The sequence below is a fragment of the Pteronotus mesoamericanus genome, unplaced genomic scaffold, assembly GCF_021234165.1.
Source record: "Pteronotus mesoamericanus isolate MK-2021 breed Mesoamerican mustached bat unplaced genomic scaffold, CSHL_Meso_final contig_557, whole genome shotgun sequence".
Taxonomy (NCBI): Eukaryota; Metazoa; Chordata; class Mammalia; order Chiroptera; family Mormoopidae; genus Pteronotus; species Pteronotus mesoamericanus.
In genome coordinates this window covers 4,193,599-4,208,928 of record NW_026555200.1, presented here as the reverse complement: position 1 = coordinate 4,208,928, position 15,330 = coordinate 4,193,599, and the positions used below count along the sequence as shown (strand labels likewise).

Sequence of the window (15,330 nt, the reverse complement as noted above, 5' to 3'; positions counted from 1 at the left end):
AAGGAGACCGGCCCCCGGGGAAGGACAACGTCTGAACTGCAGGGCCACCAGCCCGCAAGGGCCAGGGGATGAGCTTTGGCCCCTCAGCAAATTCATCCTATGTATTCACCTGTATTTCCCCTGCTTGTTTCCTCTTCTGGAGCATCTTAGCTATTTTCAGAAAACAGTATATTCTGCCCTGCCCGCTCCACCCCCCGCCCCCGCCCCGCCATTCTTTCTCAGAGGGCAGCAGCCACGGCCTGGCGGCTGAGCCTGTGTGGTGGAAGTGGGGGCACACTGCCTGTCTCAGCCCCTTTTGTTCACCCCGCTCTGTGCGCTCAACTTCTAGGAGCAGACAAGTGGGGAGCTGGCCCTCCTGGACGAGTGTGTCAACCTTGTCTGACTCGATTCCCCTTTCTAGGCGACAGTGTCGTCCAGCTCTGGATGCAATGGCCTAGACTGACCCCCTGGGCCCAGGGCCAGCCCCCAGCAGGACGAGGAGGGGACTGCAGCCCTGAGGCCGGCGGCCTCCTGGGCAAAGGCCAGGCGGATAAGAGGTGGCTGGGGTAAGCAGTCATGTGGAGAGGGTGGGGTGGGGGCCCAGGGCCATGGGCCTGCCTGAGCGAGGCCTGGGCTGGGCCTCTCCGGCCAGTGCTCATCCCTGCAGGAGCCTGGAAGAGCCGGCCCAGGCCCACAGCTCAGCCCTCTCTGAAGGGGTCATGGTGCTCTCGACCATCAGGATGCACACAGGAACTCTCCCCCTGCCCCCAGGAGGAAGTACCTGCGACGCTGGCACCTAGAGGCGCTGCTCCGCCTGTTCCAGGGCTCCCAGCAGGCCAGGCGCCTGGTGGCGACGTGGCAGCGCTGGGTGGACGCTCAGGGGGCGGAGGAGCTGGCGCGGTCACTGGTGAGCAGGGAGGCCCTGCCCCAGCCTCACGCCCGTCCCCTACCTCATCATAGTCTCAACCTCAACCCCTAGAAGGAAGCCTTTCAAAGCATGGTCTTCAGAGGTACTCAGTCTGCAACCTGCGGACAGGCCCAGGAACCTGCCTTGTTCAGATGACACCCTTCTTGTCACATTCCCTTCACCCCAGCACCACAGAGGGGCTGGTGGCTGCAGGGAGCGCAGGTGCCCGAGGCAGCAGCGGGCCCAGCTTGGGGTCTTCCAACCCCCTGTCCCCACAGCTCAGGCAGTGGCACCTGAGATGGGCCTGGCGGACGTGGCGGTGGCGGGTCGTGCAGCTGCAGCTGGCTCGGCGATTACAGCAACAAGACAACGGCTGGGTCCTTTCTCAGGTACCGATCGGGCAGCCCCCAGGCCCCCAGCAGGCCCTCCCAAAACCAGTGCCCCACCTGGACGTTTCTGAGCTGCAGAGCCTCTCCTCCTGCCCCCCCGGGACCCCTTCTTTTACTGGGGGGCGGGGAGGCAGGGTAGGGTCAGTTAGTCTAGAGCAAGCCACTTAGATTCTGGAGCCCTTAGTCCAGCTTGTAGCCACGTAGCCAGCCCCGTCCTGCCTGTCACTCCGACTGGGAACAAGTTTGGCCTGTGACACAGCGGCCACTCACCCGTCCTGGCCTGCTGTGCAGGGTATGGTCCCTGAGTGTCCCTCCCCTTGTTGCCCTGAGCGTGGCTTCCCAGGTCACAAGTCAGATCTACTCTGAGCTTTTGGCCTCGAGCTGGTTGGCAGCCTACCCACCTGGGGAGGAGGGAAGGACCTCATCCCCTCAAGGGACGGGGTGGCTGGGCACAGGTGTGAGCCCGGCACACACAGCACAGGCCCAGGAGGGAGCTGAGCAGCCCTTCCTCTCCCCTCCCTGGTTCCAGGCCTTTGGGAAGTGGCACCAGAGCCTGGCACCAGAGCCGGGGAGCCACCAGCACACAGCCTGAGACCCCCATGCGAGGTGGGCATCAGGAGCCCTGGGGGCAGGCTGGAAGCTGCCCGAGCCCCCGTGTGGGGGGGCTGGTCGTGGAGGAGGGGCCCAGCTGCAGCTGTGCCTTGTTGCCCTGGAAAGAATATCAGAACTCAGCCCATCGCTTCTGGGCCTTTTGGCCAAGATCAAGTGCAGACCTGAGCCCAGTCCCCCTGGGGAGGAACCGCGCCCCCCTGACCCGGGAGCGCAGGCCCTCAGCCACAGGGCGCTCATCTCACGGCCTGTAGTGGAGGGAAGAGGGCTGGGGGCTCCAGAGGACAACAGAACGCCCTCCTCAGCCCCACTGCGTCTCTGGCTCCCCAGCCCGCCAGCCCGGAGGGAAGTCAAGGGGATGTGCTGACTGGCTGCTCCTTGGATGCCCACCCCCACCCTCCTTCCACTGAACCAGCAGGCGGGGGCGGGGAACAGCCCATGTGCACCTGGTGGCCAGCACCCTGGGCAGTGGGACTCGAGGGCCAACTCCTGGGGAGCAGTGCCAGGCAGATTCCAGGGTGGGGTGCACAGAGGGCACAGATAAGCGCTGCTCAGGGACCTCATCTTCGCCCCCCGTGGCAGCGGGCGGGGGGGATGGGAATGGGCAAGGTGCCGGGGGCTGCCCCTCACACAAAGGTTCAGACACCTTCAGATGTACTTTATCTCTTGAGCCAGCAGAATACAGAGACAACTGTTTGAAAAAGCAGCATTGCAGAAAGGTGAAAACCCAGCTGAGCTCTCAGGTAGAAGGTGGCAAGAAATGCTTGTGTTATTAGGTCTTAGCCCCAGGCCCAGCCAGGGGCCTGGCACCAGGGTAGTGTCTGCCTCTTCGGTCGGAAGCAGGAAGTGCCCGCTGCCAATGTCTCAGCGGCGGAAGGGGGCAACATCTTCACTTTGTCGCAGCTCTCTGGCGGCGCCACGAGTGCCTGCTGCCCGTGTCCCTTTGCCCACCTTCCCTAGGCCCGAGTGCCAGGTCACTGGCGGTGTCAGGCCGGCTCCCGGCGGAGGGCTCAGTCAGCAGCAACTGGTCTCCTCCCTTCTCAGTGCGGACGCTGCCCCACCCACCGTGGCCCTCTGCAGCAAGGGGAGGGCGCTCCCCACAGAAGGGCAAAATCTCCCGGCTGAGCAGGGAGCACCAGGCTCCCATGTCGGGCTGACTCGGGCCCAGCCAGAGCCTGGAAGCCTCACACCCATCTAGCTTCTGTTGTTTGTCGGGGGGCGGAGGCTGGGGCTTGGGGAGGGACAAAGATAGGGGTCCCCAGGAGAGCCAGTCCTGGGGAGGAGAAAGGCGGGACACAACCGGCCAACGCTAAGGACGTCAGGATGCGGGGTCAGGGTGTGGGGTCACAGCGCTGGTCTCCCTCTCTTCCGAGGTGGTTCTGTTGAGAAGTTCAAACGTATCTTCCAGCACCTGCCACAGGCAGCTCTCCAGCGGAAACTCGTTGTCTACCAGGTTGACGAGGAAGTAGTTGTCGTGGATGTGCTGGATGACCATGCGGGACGGGGACTCCTCGTCATACAGCCTGCCCCACTGCTCGACCCACAGGGCGAAGGCTTCGTCCTGCCCATGCACAGGCCACACACCAGCCACACACAGACACACAGGGGCAGACACAGACACACAGGCAAGGTTAACAGGGCTGCCCTGGGCTCAGGGCTCCGGGCTCCGGGCTCCGTGCCACGGGGCCTCTGCCCCAGCCCAATAAGGCATCTCTAAGAATAGAATGAGGCTCACTGACAGCGCCACCTCCCGCTGCCCTGCCCAGAAATAAACTGTGACGCAGCCAGGAGGGCCCGTCTGCCAGCTGTTGGGGGCAGGGATCCCGTCCACATGCTGGGCCCGGCCATGCTGCTGTCCAGGGTTTCCTGCGCGGGAAGGGCGGGCTTGCTCCCAGCCCCCTTACCTTCCAGAACATGAAGCTGACAGGATCCACTACCGTGGGCTGGATAATCTCTCGCCCGGGGAAGATGCCCCAAGTGACAGCGTTGGGTTGCAGCTCAGGGGCATTGGTGATATTTTCACCCTGGCGATGGGAGGAGAGGGGACGTCAGAGCAGGTGGGACAAAAACAACCAGAGCCCTCTCACTGCGCAGAGAGCGCCCCACTCCACACCCCGCCCCCGCCCCTCCCTCCAGCTCTGTAAACAGAAACCTAAGGGCCATCTCCAACGTTTCCTTCTTCCTCTCTACGCATCCCTCAGCTCCACACCCAGGAGTTGCCCTGGCTTCCCCTCCAGTCTGTCCCCTCACATCCAGCCCAGCCGCGCCTCTCTTGGCTCCTCAGATGATGCCACGGGCCACTGGCTCCAGTGTTCCCAGCCCCATTAGTCATCAGCTGTCCACCGTAACCCGCCTCAAATAAAACTCAGAGCCAAGTCACTCCACTGCCGGGAAAGACTCCATCCTGCCTTTCCGGGAAAAACCCAAACTCCAAGCAGGGCCGTGGAGACCCCGGGGGACCCGGCCGCTGCCTAACCCTTCAGTCTCACTCTGCCACCAGGGTCTCCCTCTGCCACCAGGGTCTCCCTGGGCCTACTTGTCTTTAAAAACTGAGGTCACACAGGACCCTCCAAGGAGCCTTCTGTGGCCTCCCAGGGTCCCAAGCGCCCCATACTGAACTGTATTGTCCTGGCTATCCACCAGCAGGCTCCCTGCACGGGGGGGGGGGGGGGGCGCGGGGGGGGCGCAGGGGGCGGGGCCTGGCTCCGCCTGCCTGTCTGTCCAGCATGAACCCCGGGACCTGGTGCAGAGTAACGGTGGGTGGCCTCGGGCTGGCGTGCCACCCGCTGAGCGCCGTCGGCCGCCCGGCACAGGCCTACCTTCACGTCCACGATGTGGTAGTTCACCCGGAGCTCGTACTTCTTCAGCACCTGCAGAAGCGCGGCCACTGTCTCCCGGGAAGTGAAGAACTCCAAGTAGGCCTGTGGGGGAGACGGGCGCCCGTCACACCACCCACCCCAGGTCCCTGCAGGCCGCCGCCTCAGTGCTCAGTGACACCAGTCAGATGCCTGCCCCTCGTCGTCCCTAGAGAGGGGCCCACACACACAGGGTGGCAGGACACAAGGCATCGGGACTAGTGGCGGCCCCATGGATTGAGGAGAACCATGGAGTTGGCAGATACATAAGCAAACAGGAGGGGAGCACGTAGGTGGGATTTCTCAGCTGGACAGGCCGGAGGGACCTCTGTCACCCCTCTTCCTTCTTAGGGAAGGTCCTGGAGAAGCCGCTTCAGCAACTGGAGACAAGGCCCACTTTGACAAGAGAAGGCCTGTGAGACAGGCCTGCCACATCCCAACCTCCCCACCCACGGGAGGGTGACAGTGACTTTGAGGGCTTCTCTAGCACCAACTGTCTATCAGAGATTCAGCTGGGCTTACCTAAACTCATTTGCTCTAATCCCCTTAATACTGCAGGGTGGGCCCTATTATCCCCACGTCACAGAGGAAGCAGGTTCGGGGAAGTCGCAGTGGCTGGGCGGCACCAGTGACAGACAGCAGAGGTGGCCTCATCAAACCCGGGCCTGCCCCACCCCAGCAGCCCCAGGGGAAAGGTGTGAACGCAGAAGGGCAGAGACAGCTCCCCATGAGACGCTGACTCCTAGGTTCTTCCCAAGCGCTAAGCTTTCCGCACTTTGCCACGTTTCCGCCCCAGCACGTAACACGATACATATCCCCATCTGAGAATGCTGCCGCCCAACACAAAGGGGCCCCAGGATGCCAGTCAAGGTGGGGTAGCGCCATGCGCTGCTGCACACCTTCTGGAAGACATAGCCCCCGCCGGGGCCCCAGCCCACGATGGGGTCGGAGGACGGCTTCCCGTTGATGCTGGGCTGGGAGTTGATGGTGAGGACGCCCCGCCGGTTCACTCGCAGCAGCTCCTCCTTCATCAGGCCCGTCTCGGCCGCCAAGGGCTCATCGTTCCAGGGAAGGCAAGTGACCTGGACAGAGGGAGCCGGGCTGGGGCGGCCATCGGATCTGGCACCCGGGGCCCCTCCCTCTCACAGCCCAGCAGAGACCCAGCCTGTCTCTGCCTCCGTAAGCCCTCCCTGGCCCACGGGTGGGGACTGCCCTTGGCCCTTCCCTGAGGTGCCGCATCCAGGCCAGAGAGGGAAGGCCCACAGGGAGACGGGGCCGGGGGTGTCACCAGGGGTCCCCCCAGCACCACTCACTCGATGGCCATTTTGGTTTCGCTCCCCAGAGAGGTAGTGCACAAAGACGTCAAAGACGCTCTTTTCGCTGGTTAGCTCCTCCCCCCACATCTTCAGCAGCTCTTCCCGCGGGGCCTTGCTCTTCAGGTAGAAGAGGTAGTAGTCCTTCAGCTCCCCGAAGGCTGGAGAGGAGGAATTGCCCCTGGCAGAGGATGCGCGCAGAGGTCAAGGCCAGCTCCTGACCTTGGGCTCCCAACAGAAGGACTGTTGTCCCGCACACCGCCGAGGGGGCCACTCCTGGGACTCCTGTCCCTGAGGGATCAGGTCAGCATGCAAACTCCTTCTGCCTTCCACCTCCCAAGCAATCGAACCCGTTCACAAAGGACTGCGTGCCAGCCTCACCAGCGGCCGTTGGGGAACTCCTCCCAGTCCCGGGTGCGGTAGATGTAACTCTTTGGTCTGGAGGCCCAGAAGATGGGACGCACGTCTTCCTCCCGGCGCTTGGGGTGGGCGCTGAGAGCCCAGGGTAGGGGGCGCCTAGGTGACAATGGGCCCAGGGAGGGTGAGGGTTGGCCAGAGGCAGCAGGGAGGAGGAAGCCACTGAGCCGGGGTTCTTCAATCTGACTTGGTAGCATCAGGCTGCACACAGACTTTGCGCTGAGAACGGAACCCTAAGTGCGCTCCTAGCCATGGCACAGACAGCCCCCTGCACCCCCGGGGGGCCGGCACTGCCAGGGCGCGCGCTTTCTGTGAACTCTGACTTCCTGCCCACTGACTCTCCTCTGTGGCTCCCGGGCCTGAATTCGGGGCCGCTGGCCTCACCTGGGTTCCTCAGTCCACATGCCCAGGCGCTTCAGCACCTCGGTGGTGGCCTTCCAGCGGTTGAGGGTGTAGAAGTGCAGGCCCGGCACCAAACCACTTGCCAGCAGCTTCTGGCACAGGCCCACGGCCTGCTCGATGCCATAGTTGCAGATGGCATCGTCATTGTCCTTGATCGGCTCGATCACGTCCTTGATGCTCTGGGGCACCTCCAGTTTGGACAGCTTCACGAGCTGCCGCAGGGAGTGGTAGTTCTGTCCGAGACACCAGGGGGCTGTGGGGCCGTGTCCTGCCCCATCTCTCACCCTACTGGTCCCTCTTCTGCGCCCACCAGGTCTCCTGGCCAACTGCAGTGTGACACGGAGTGACCCAGGAGAGCCAGACCGTTCTGTACGAGGACCCTTGCCCGGCCCCGCTTTTTCTGCTCTGTGGGGGCAGCAGCAGCTCAGGGCATTCCTGCCATCGGCCCCAGCCAGCCCTTTAGCCTGGCTGTTCCCAAACCTCATGGGCCATCAGAATCACCTGTAAAACTGAAGAAGTAATGTGCAAATTCCCAGGCCCCGTCTCAGATCTACTAAATCGGAACTTCTAGGCATGGGATCTGGAAGTTCAACTTTTGAAAAAGCTTGTCAAATGATTCTGACGATAGCCGAGTTTGGGAGATGTTGATTTAATCAAAATTTAGGATGAGAGTTATAATGACCCCTTGTAGTGACACTTGTCAGTGAGCCAAAGTATGACAAGCCCCTCCAACAGGTACTGCTGCTGTTGTGGGGGGTTGGGGGGAGGAATGAGAGGCAACCACCATGGGGTGGTGAGTCAATATTTTGCAAGGAGCACCTGCCAGGAAATTCAGTGAGCGTCAAAGACCTTGACCATGAACTGCACGCCTCACCCTGGGTCCCAGCCTGTGCAAGGACAGGGTGGGGTCTGGGGGGTGGAAGGAGTCCACCAGCTGTCCCGGGGCCCTCACCTGAATGGGGAAGATTCCGGGGAGGATGGGGCAGCTAATGCCTGCCTCGGAACAAGCCTTAACGAAGCGGATGAACGTGTCAGCCTCAAAGAAAAGCTGGGTGATGATGAAGTCGGCCCCCGCGGACACCTTCTCCTTCAAGTGCTTCAGGTCGGACTCAAAGCTCTCCGCGTCAGGGTGGCCTTGGGGGTAACCTGTCAAAGGGACGACAGTAGGGAGAGGCTGGCTCCACCTGCTCCAGGGGGGTAATGAAGAAATCAATCGGGGAGTTGGAAACAGTCCTCCTCCACGGCTCCGGAGGCGTACCTTACACCACCACAGTCCGGCCAGGTGGCAACGGTGAGTGGCAACCCGTGATATGCCCCCTCGGCCTGGAGGGCACCTTTGATGAGAGCCGCCCTCCTGAGGCGGGGAGCAGATTGCTCCAAACTCCCCGCACTGTCCTACCTTGTGTGCCTTGCAACCAGCCAGGCAAACCAGGCCTGCACTTCGTGACTACGGAAGAGAGAAAATGCTGCACTCAGCACAGTCAGGAGGTGCCTGTACTGAGCTGGACTCCAGGCACTGGGTTAAAGCAGCCCTTTTAACGTAACATTAAGGTTACTCAGAGGTCCAAGAGAGTGAAAAGTTAGACACCATGTTACATGAGGAGGAACTGAAGAAAGTGGAGATGTTGTGCTTGAAGCAAAGAATGAAGAGGATGTGGTTCCTATTTCTAAATGGCCAAAGGTCTGTCATGAGGAAAAAGTATTCACCTTAGTCAAGTTCCTTGTTAGTCCTGTTCCCTGGTGCTTCTGACGGAAGAACCACAATCAGTTTCAGAGGCTGCCTCACGCTGGACTGAGCAGCCCCACAAAATAACGAGCTCCTGGAGCATGAAAACACCAGGGCAGCCAAAGTGGACTCTGGAATTGCTTTGGAGGCAGGAGCAGATGTGCCCTGGGCTCCTCACTAGCTCCAGGGACCCTAGGCCCCGTCTCCTGAACTCACTCCTGGCCCAGCCTGCACAGGAAGACCGCAGGCTCAAATGACACGGCAGGCAGGACGCCGGCTTCCCCAGCCCAAGCCCAGGGCAGGACCCCAAGCCAGGCAGGGGGCGGACCGGGGACCCAGGCTGGTGGGGAGCCAAGCTGCTTTTCTGTGATAAGGCATTTTCGTTAAGAAACCCTGAGTCGTGAAAAGTGGGTGTAAAAACTATTGTTTGAAGAGGTGAGGTATGGGAGGATTAAGCGCCAGAATTATACTTTTCCAAGTAGGAATTTCAGAAACAGAGGTTTTAATAGCTGAAACTTGATGGCTATAAAACCTCAGTATCACCAAACAAATCTAGCATTTGCTTGCAGTTGGATTTTGCTTGGTTCACTATATTCTTTTCCTGTTGTGGCCGGCTTGGTGCTTTCCGACTCACTGATCCTCTTTCTCACCCACTTAATCAGGAGCCATGTGCGAAACCACACAGCAACTGTACGCTCACAGCTCTGCCGGCTTCCACTCGTTACTGTCTCATGCCCTTGGCCCATGCGCACCCTCCCCAACTGGCTGACTGCGCCGTGGCCCGCGCGAGCAGTGACCGCGCGAGCACTCAGAAATGCCTGCCACGCTGCTGGCTCTGCCCAGACGCACCCGCCTACACTCCCCTGGTGACAGAGCAGAGTGGAACTGGACATGGGGCGTGGGACTAAGTCCAAAGTCACCCGCACCGAGCAATTCCCTTGAAGTCGCGTGGCTTATTTTTTAAAGCTCAGATCACTTTGACACACTGCTCCATAATACGGCGGTCTTTGTTTTAATATAAAAAATATCATTCCCCCTAAAATATTTGAGAAAAAAATATCTTGCCAAGCTGATGTGCCAATGAACCCGCAGAATTCTGCCTCCCCCGACCCAGGCCCTGATGTGAGAGGCTGGAGGCCCAGCCCCATTAGTGGGGGTTGGGGGAAGGCCACCTGTCCATTTCTCATGGGGAAACCTTGCCTCCAGCTGTAGCCAGTGGTCCTAGAGTTGAGCTCATCTGATTCTGTCTCTAGGGAATTTGGAATTGCCATCGAGGCCTGTCAATCAGTCTGGGCTATTAGCTAGAACTGACCCTCAGGTACCCTCAGGAGCAGATGTGCAAGATGTGCAGCAGGAGGCAAAGGCAGGGGTTCACGTGCCCCAACAGGGGACCGAACCTGCAACCCAGGCAATGTGCCCATTCCGGGAATTGAACTGGCGACCTTTTCGCTTTGCAAAAAGCCACACCCAAGTAAATAAGTCATACTGGTCAATGCTTGACCTTAGGTTCTGAGAGTTTCTGCCTCTTAATAAATGTTCCTCTTTTGTCATAAAGAAGAAGAACAGGCTGGGAAACAGCCTATGAGCAGGAAAAGGCAGAGAAACACCTAAGGCGCGGCGGTAGCCTGGCGGGTAGCGATGGCAGAATGTGAGTCAGGACCTCGTTCAGTTCACTTCCGCACCGCCCTTGTCCAGCACAGGCCCAGGCCCACGGCACACTGGGCCCCTGGCCCCTGACCTCAATACGTACAGGTGTGCTTCTCTGGGCGTTTCGTTCCTTCCCTCTCTGTCCGCACCCACTGGGACACTCTAGCCACTCACCTGCCACACAGATGTCAAAGTAGTCACCGAACTCGCTGCGGATGTGCTTCACCAAGTCTGCAGCGTGGGAAAAACCTCCTTCCTCCTCCTCCCACTGCTCACCTACGGGGTCTGTGGAGTGGCGAAGGTCACAGTCACCGGGGATCACTCCCGGGATCTCCAGGGAGCCGTTCTGTGCCTCCTCCTACCCCTGCACCCGGGACCGTGAACCCCTCAACGGCACAGCCCTCACGGTGTTCAAACTGGCAGCTCTTCTCCCAGGCACAGCACTTGGTAAACAGCGGGAGTGAAGACAGCGCCAACTCTGTCTGACATTTACCCAGCACTGTCTCTGCGGGCACTGGGCTGGCGGTGGTGAGCAGGGGACAATAGGGGACAGCTTGTCTCTTAGTTTAGCCTGGAGCATCTGAGACCCCACCCCCACTCAAACCTGGCTGTGTCAGGCACCCTCACCCAACCCTGTTCTGCTCACCCTCCCACCCTCTTGGAGCTCCTGCCTCCCTGGAGAATTCTCTGTCTCAAGTGAGAAATGGTCTTGGGGTGGTGAGCACCAGGCCATACGACCCTACCCCTCAGGCTCCTTCCTCCCACACTTGTGGCCGGAGGCACAAGCAGCTCTTTGCACTTCTGGGACACATGCCGGAGCTGCAGCTTTCACTGGGCCGGGAGTTGGGTGCCACCAGCAATCGATGAGGCTGGGCAGCCAGGGCAGAGTGTTATCAGGTCCTGGCTGCTTTCCTGACTGAACAACTATGCTGGGGTCAAGAGGTCAAGAGGTGACTCCACCTGGGCCATGCCTATTGATGCTACCAGGAGGGATGGGACCTTAAGCATGCTCAGTGTGGGACCCGCAGAAAAGTAAAGGGCCATTTCGGGGACAGAAGAGGCCCTCAGGAAAGCAAGACCCCAGAGAGTAGTGCTGGCTCTACACCTCCTCTCAAAGCCAAGATGTTCTTCAGGCCCAGCCGCTTGGCCTTGTGCAGATGGCCCGTGATCCCCTCCCGGCTCTGCTGGCAGCAGGTCATGTGCAGCATGGTCTCCAGGCCACAGTAGTTCACAGCGGCGCTGGCGATCATCATGGAGGACGTCTCCTTGTCTGAGCCGGGGTCTCCTGCTGGGTGCCAGGTCACATCAATGAAGAGGGGTCTGCCTGCCCCCATCTGGTCAAACCTGCAGGGAATTTCTTTCTGAAGAGGGGTTCCTGGGGGCACCCCACCCATCACCACCTTCCCACAGGGCCCCGGAGTTAGCGAAGCCTCACAGCAGCTGGAATCGGATTGACTTGCATTCGAATATAACCTGGCCCTACTATTTACCAGCTGTGCGATCTTGGGAAAATTACTTAAACTCTCTGAGCCTCAGTTTCCTCGTTCCTACAACATAACGGGACAGTATGGTAGATGGCCCCACAGCTCTTGGAACAGTGCAGGCTACACACTGAACTGCTGTTACTGTTACTACTGTTACTGTGGAGATGATATACAACAACAGTGCAACTGTTTTGCGCTAGAGCAGCACTGTAGGCTTTTCAAAGCGCTTGCCTATTTTCATCTTGGTTGAGTGAAGTTCAATGGCGAACCCTCAGTGTGGTAAGCAGAGCCTCATTCTAGGAACAGGGAAAAGCGGGGTCAGCAGACACAAGGTTCTATGTTGCAGCGGCCACCAGTCCTGCAAAGCACGGCCACAGTTCAGAGCTAGACTCAAGGGGCCTGGCTGTGCCCGCGCCCTGTGTGACAAGCTACTGCACGGTGCACTTGAACATCCTGAGGCACATCGCCCGGCCCAGGACAACGCTCCTTTCTGACTTTCCCGTCACGCCTGCCCAGGCTGTGTGCCTTAGACTCCAAGCCTTGCGAGCGAAACATGAGGAGCACGAATGGTAAAAAGGCATAAACTTTAAAAGAACTATAATTCACGACGTGCTAATGTAATTTAGTTGGCATTTCTAGATTTCAAGGCGCATAATCCAAATTCCTAACGTCATGAAAATGTCCCCCAAGCTGCTTTGTGACGTCCTAAACTGTACTCACGATTCAGCTGGAATGCTGAGAGAATCAACATTTTTAACCCACTGAAGAGTGTGTCTAAAAATCCGGATGCTTGGTGGGGGACTTTTACTGACAACTGAGAAGCTGCAGATCAAACGACCAACCCTGCACTTACTCTTTTCTGTCCCCTCTGGCTGCCTTTCCTGCCGGGTCACACTGGCTCTGTGAGTGGCAGGACTGAATGTCCACCTCCTCCCGCCGCCCCCACCTCCTCTTCTGGCCCTGCTCCTTAACCTTAAAGCGACTTACATCGCGATGAGATTGGCAGCTCCCTGAGCCATCCGAGGAGGGAAGAATTCTAGAGAGAACCACTTGTCACCAGATTCCATCCGCCGCTTCATTTTCTCCCGGAGTCTCTCGCTCCGCTCGGGGTCCAGCCCCAGGGAGGAACCTCTCGAATTGTCCTTGGAGCTCTCGATGCCACTGCTGCCGCCTTCCAAGCCGGGGTTGGGGCCGCCATTCCCTCCGGGTTCGTTCACCATGGCTGAGTTCCTTCTGCGCAGGGTGGGGGCAGGGGGTGTCAGTAGCCAGCAGGCCGTCAAACCCCCAAATGGCAGAGTCAGGTGTGAGTGTCTGCGTTTCTACCGAGGACTCAGGCTCCCCCATGCTGAGGGTGAGTGTGGCAATGCCCCTACCCGCTGACTCCACACGCCACAGCTCTGACAGACCACGCTGCCTCACTCAAAGCTTTTCCCTCTGCTGCTGCCCGGCTCCCCGTGTGAGGGCCCCCACCCCTACAGAAACATGCTCCGTCAGCGACACGGATCCTCCGTGACAGCTACCTGATGGAGGGTGGCACTGACAGGCTCACGATGCCGGCTTCCAAGGCCAGCATTCCTAGGGAGGGGCGGCAGTGCCCGACTGGAAGGACCTCAGGTCTTGGAAGCTCCATCCAGGCCAGCTGGGGCCGAGAATGGGCTAAGAAACAGGAAACTTCCCCAGCTGGGTGTTTCCCTCAGGGGCGGAGCAGTGACAAAGGAAGAGAGTCAGGGGGAGGGGAGCGGGGGCAAGGCCTCCAGGGAAGAGGGAGGGCTGAGGCTCTAGCTGCCGCAGGCAGAGGGAAGGAGGAACTAGGGCCAGAGACTGCAGGGGTTGTCGGAGAGGAGACCAAGAGATGTTCAGGGTGACTGGGTCACTCTCCAAAGAAGGCATGGGAGGGCATGGTCCTGCCAGGAACATCTCCGGTTCCTGGGAACAGTTTGTGTGCAGGATGGAAGGCGTGCGGGCTTGACAAACCAGCCAGATCTCTCCTGAGTTCATGCTACTCCAAAAAGACTGGGTCATGCGTTAGAACTTGGCATTATCTAGGTTCCAAAAGGAGCCAGGCCCAAGTACAGGAAGGCTGTGAATTTGTGTCCAATGCGGAACAAAGTCTGCCTTCCAGGCACACCACCACTTACACACGCCACTGAAGCCAGTTAAAGTAATGACAGCGACGCACAGCCACAACATCCGAAACCCCAACATCCGAAGCCCTGAACCATGGCAACCACAGGCAGGCCAGCAGAGGGCACAGTGCCAGTGGGCAGTTTAATGGGAAAAGCAAAACAAATACTTAAAAACCAAACAAAGCACTGCTCTTGCCTAACTAAGTGCAAACACACAGTCCTGGAAATCTGGTGTGTGTGATAACGTGGAAACCAGACGAACAATCCAGTCAAGTTCATTCCTTTCAAGGAACATCCACTGCTAAGCTAGTGCTTTTAACCACTGTGGGCTCCTAGAGTCTTGAGAAACTGACAAAACCCAATGCTTCTCTGCCCCAAAACACACACAAATACACATAACACACAGCGACACATCCAAAGTCCAAGAGCCAAGACCAGACTCAGGACAACTGGGCCAGCACTTTCTCTCCCCAGGGACCCCCATTTTGATTCTGACATAAAACTCCAGCTTCTCAGTGCCGATGGCCATTGGGAGTCAGAAAGGGGAGTCAGGATCAGCCTCCCTAGCCTTTCTCAGGAATTCAAGAGAGTGCCTACTGATTGGCTGCTGGAACAAAATTAAGAGAGGTGGGTGGGGGAGACAGAACCTCTGACAAATTACCTCTTCTTTCATTTGTTCAACGAAGAGTTACTGCCTTCCCAGGATGCGCCAGGCTCAGCTCTCCTTCAACCTGCTTTCTCATGCCACTACTTATCCATTTTAAGCTGGACTCTCACAGTGCCCCAGGTTGTAACTGTAGGTTCGCGGGTTTGTCTCAGAGCTCCAAGACCAGGACGGTATGCTGCCTTTGACAGGTATCCTGGTATTCCAGTGACCGGCCCAAGGTAATGTGACAGCTAGCAATGAGGGCCAACGGGCCAGGCGCCGTCACTCCGATCTCAAAATAACCCTCCGCCCTGTACTGAGCGCTTACTTAATCGGTGCCAGTGGGGGCATATGGAGCCCATAGCTGTGCGCACCCGGCGCCCTGGGGCGCCAGGGGCAGCAGTGCCAGCAGCCCACGGCTCTTCTCCAGATGCTCGGTAAGGAGGCAGGTTAAAGGGCTCGAGCCCGAAAAACGCCTCTGGCGCCTAGGAGGCTAGAGGGCTGCGAATCGGGTCACCACGTCATTGGGTCATGGAAGGGTGCGGGGACGTGGGTCCCGGGCGGGGCTGGGTCACCACCTCCGTCTCAAGGTCGGCTCAACCGCTGGCGGGAGCCCCCATCTAGAGAAGGCAGGCCGGCCTCCATCGCTCGGTGCATCCAGATTAAGTCCCCGCCCCAGGCGGTGATCCCCAGATGCCAGGTCTCTCTGCCCCACAACCCCTGGCCACACCGTCACTCACCCTACAGTCCCAGCTGTCTCAGAGCACGCGCGCCAGGCACAGCTGTGCAGCTGCTGGTGAGGCGAGTACGGAGGGGGCGGGATGCACGGA

At 59.2% G+C, this 15,330-nt stretch overlaps 2 protein-coding genes across 4 annotated transcripts in view; one reads left to right on the top strand and one right to left on the bottom strand.

Moving 5' to 3' along the window:
* The window catches only part of CUNH1orf167 (chromosome unknown C1orf167 homolog), a 19,280-nt gene extending 16,239 nt beyond the window's left edge, over positions 1–3,041 (top strand). Inside the window, exons 16-20 of the mRNA XM_054579669.1 lie at positions 329–338; positions 401–545; positions 751–886; positions 1,074–1,275; positions 2,845–3,041. Of these exons, the coding sequence (XP_054435644.1) occupies positions 329–338; positions 401–545; positions 751–886; positions 1,074–1,275; positions 2,845–3,041 (690 nt within the window). The remainder of the gene's footprint in view (positions 1–328; positions 339–400; positions 546–750; positions 887–1,073; positions 1,276–2,844) is intronic.
* Positions 2,627–15,330, bottom strand: MTHFR (methylenetetrahydrofolate reductase). Of its 3 annotated transcripts, none has more exons than XM_054579740.1 (12): positions 15,241–15,330; positions 12,716–12,961; positions 11,350–11,588; positions 10,419–10,529; positions 7,824–8,017; positions 6,854–7,104; positions 6,434–6,568; positions 6,053–6,233; positions 5,639–5,821; positions 4,704–4,805; positions 3,789–3,908; positions 2,627–3,445 (listed from the first exon to the last, which is right to left on the bottom strand). In XM_054579740.1, the coding sequence occupies exons 2-12, from the start codon at positions 12,946–12,948 to the stop codon at positions 3,203–3,205; spliced, it is 1,992 nt and encodes a 663-aa protein (XP_054435715.1). In that variant the 5' UTR covers positions 12,949–12,961; positions 15,241–15,330; the 3' UTR covers positions 2,627–3,202. The 3 variants fall into 3 exon arrangements, with proteins under 3 accessions (XP_054435715.1, XP_054435714.1, XP_054435713.1); XM_054579739.1 differs by lacking the exon at positions 15,241–15,330 and adding an exon at positions 14,516–14,993; XM_054579738.1 differs by lacking the exon at positions 15,241–15,330 and adding an exon at positions 13,249–13,379.

What these genes read in the sequence shown, in the direction of transcription:
- MTHFR (XM_054579738.1), bottom strand. Translation starts at nt 13,358, where the DNA reads ATGGAGCTTCCAAGACCTGAGGTCCTTCCAGTCGGGCACTGCCGCCCC. An exon ending in ATGTGGACTGAGGAACCCAG is followed by an intron (nt 6,569 to 6,853) that starts GTGAGGCCAGCG and finishes ATTGTCACCTAG; the next exon opens with GCGCCCCCTACCCTGGGCTC. An exon ending in GGGGCTATGTCTTCCAGAAG is followed by an intron (nt 4,806 to 5,638) that starts GTGTGCAGCAGC and finishes TCTCCCCCACAG; the next exon opens with GCCTACTTGGAGTTCTTCAC.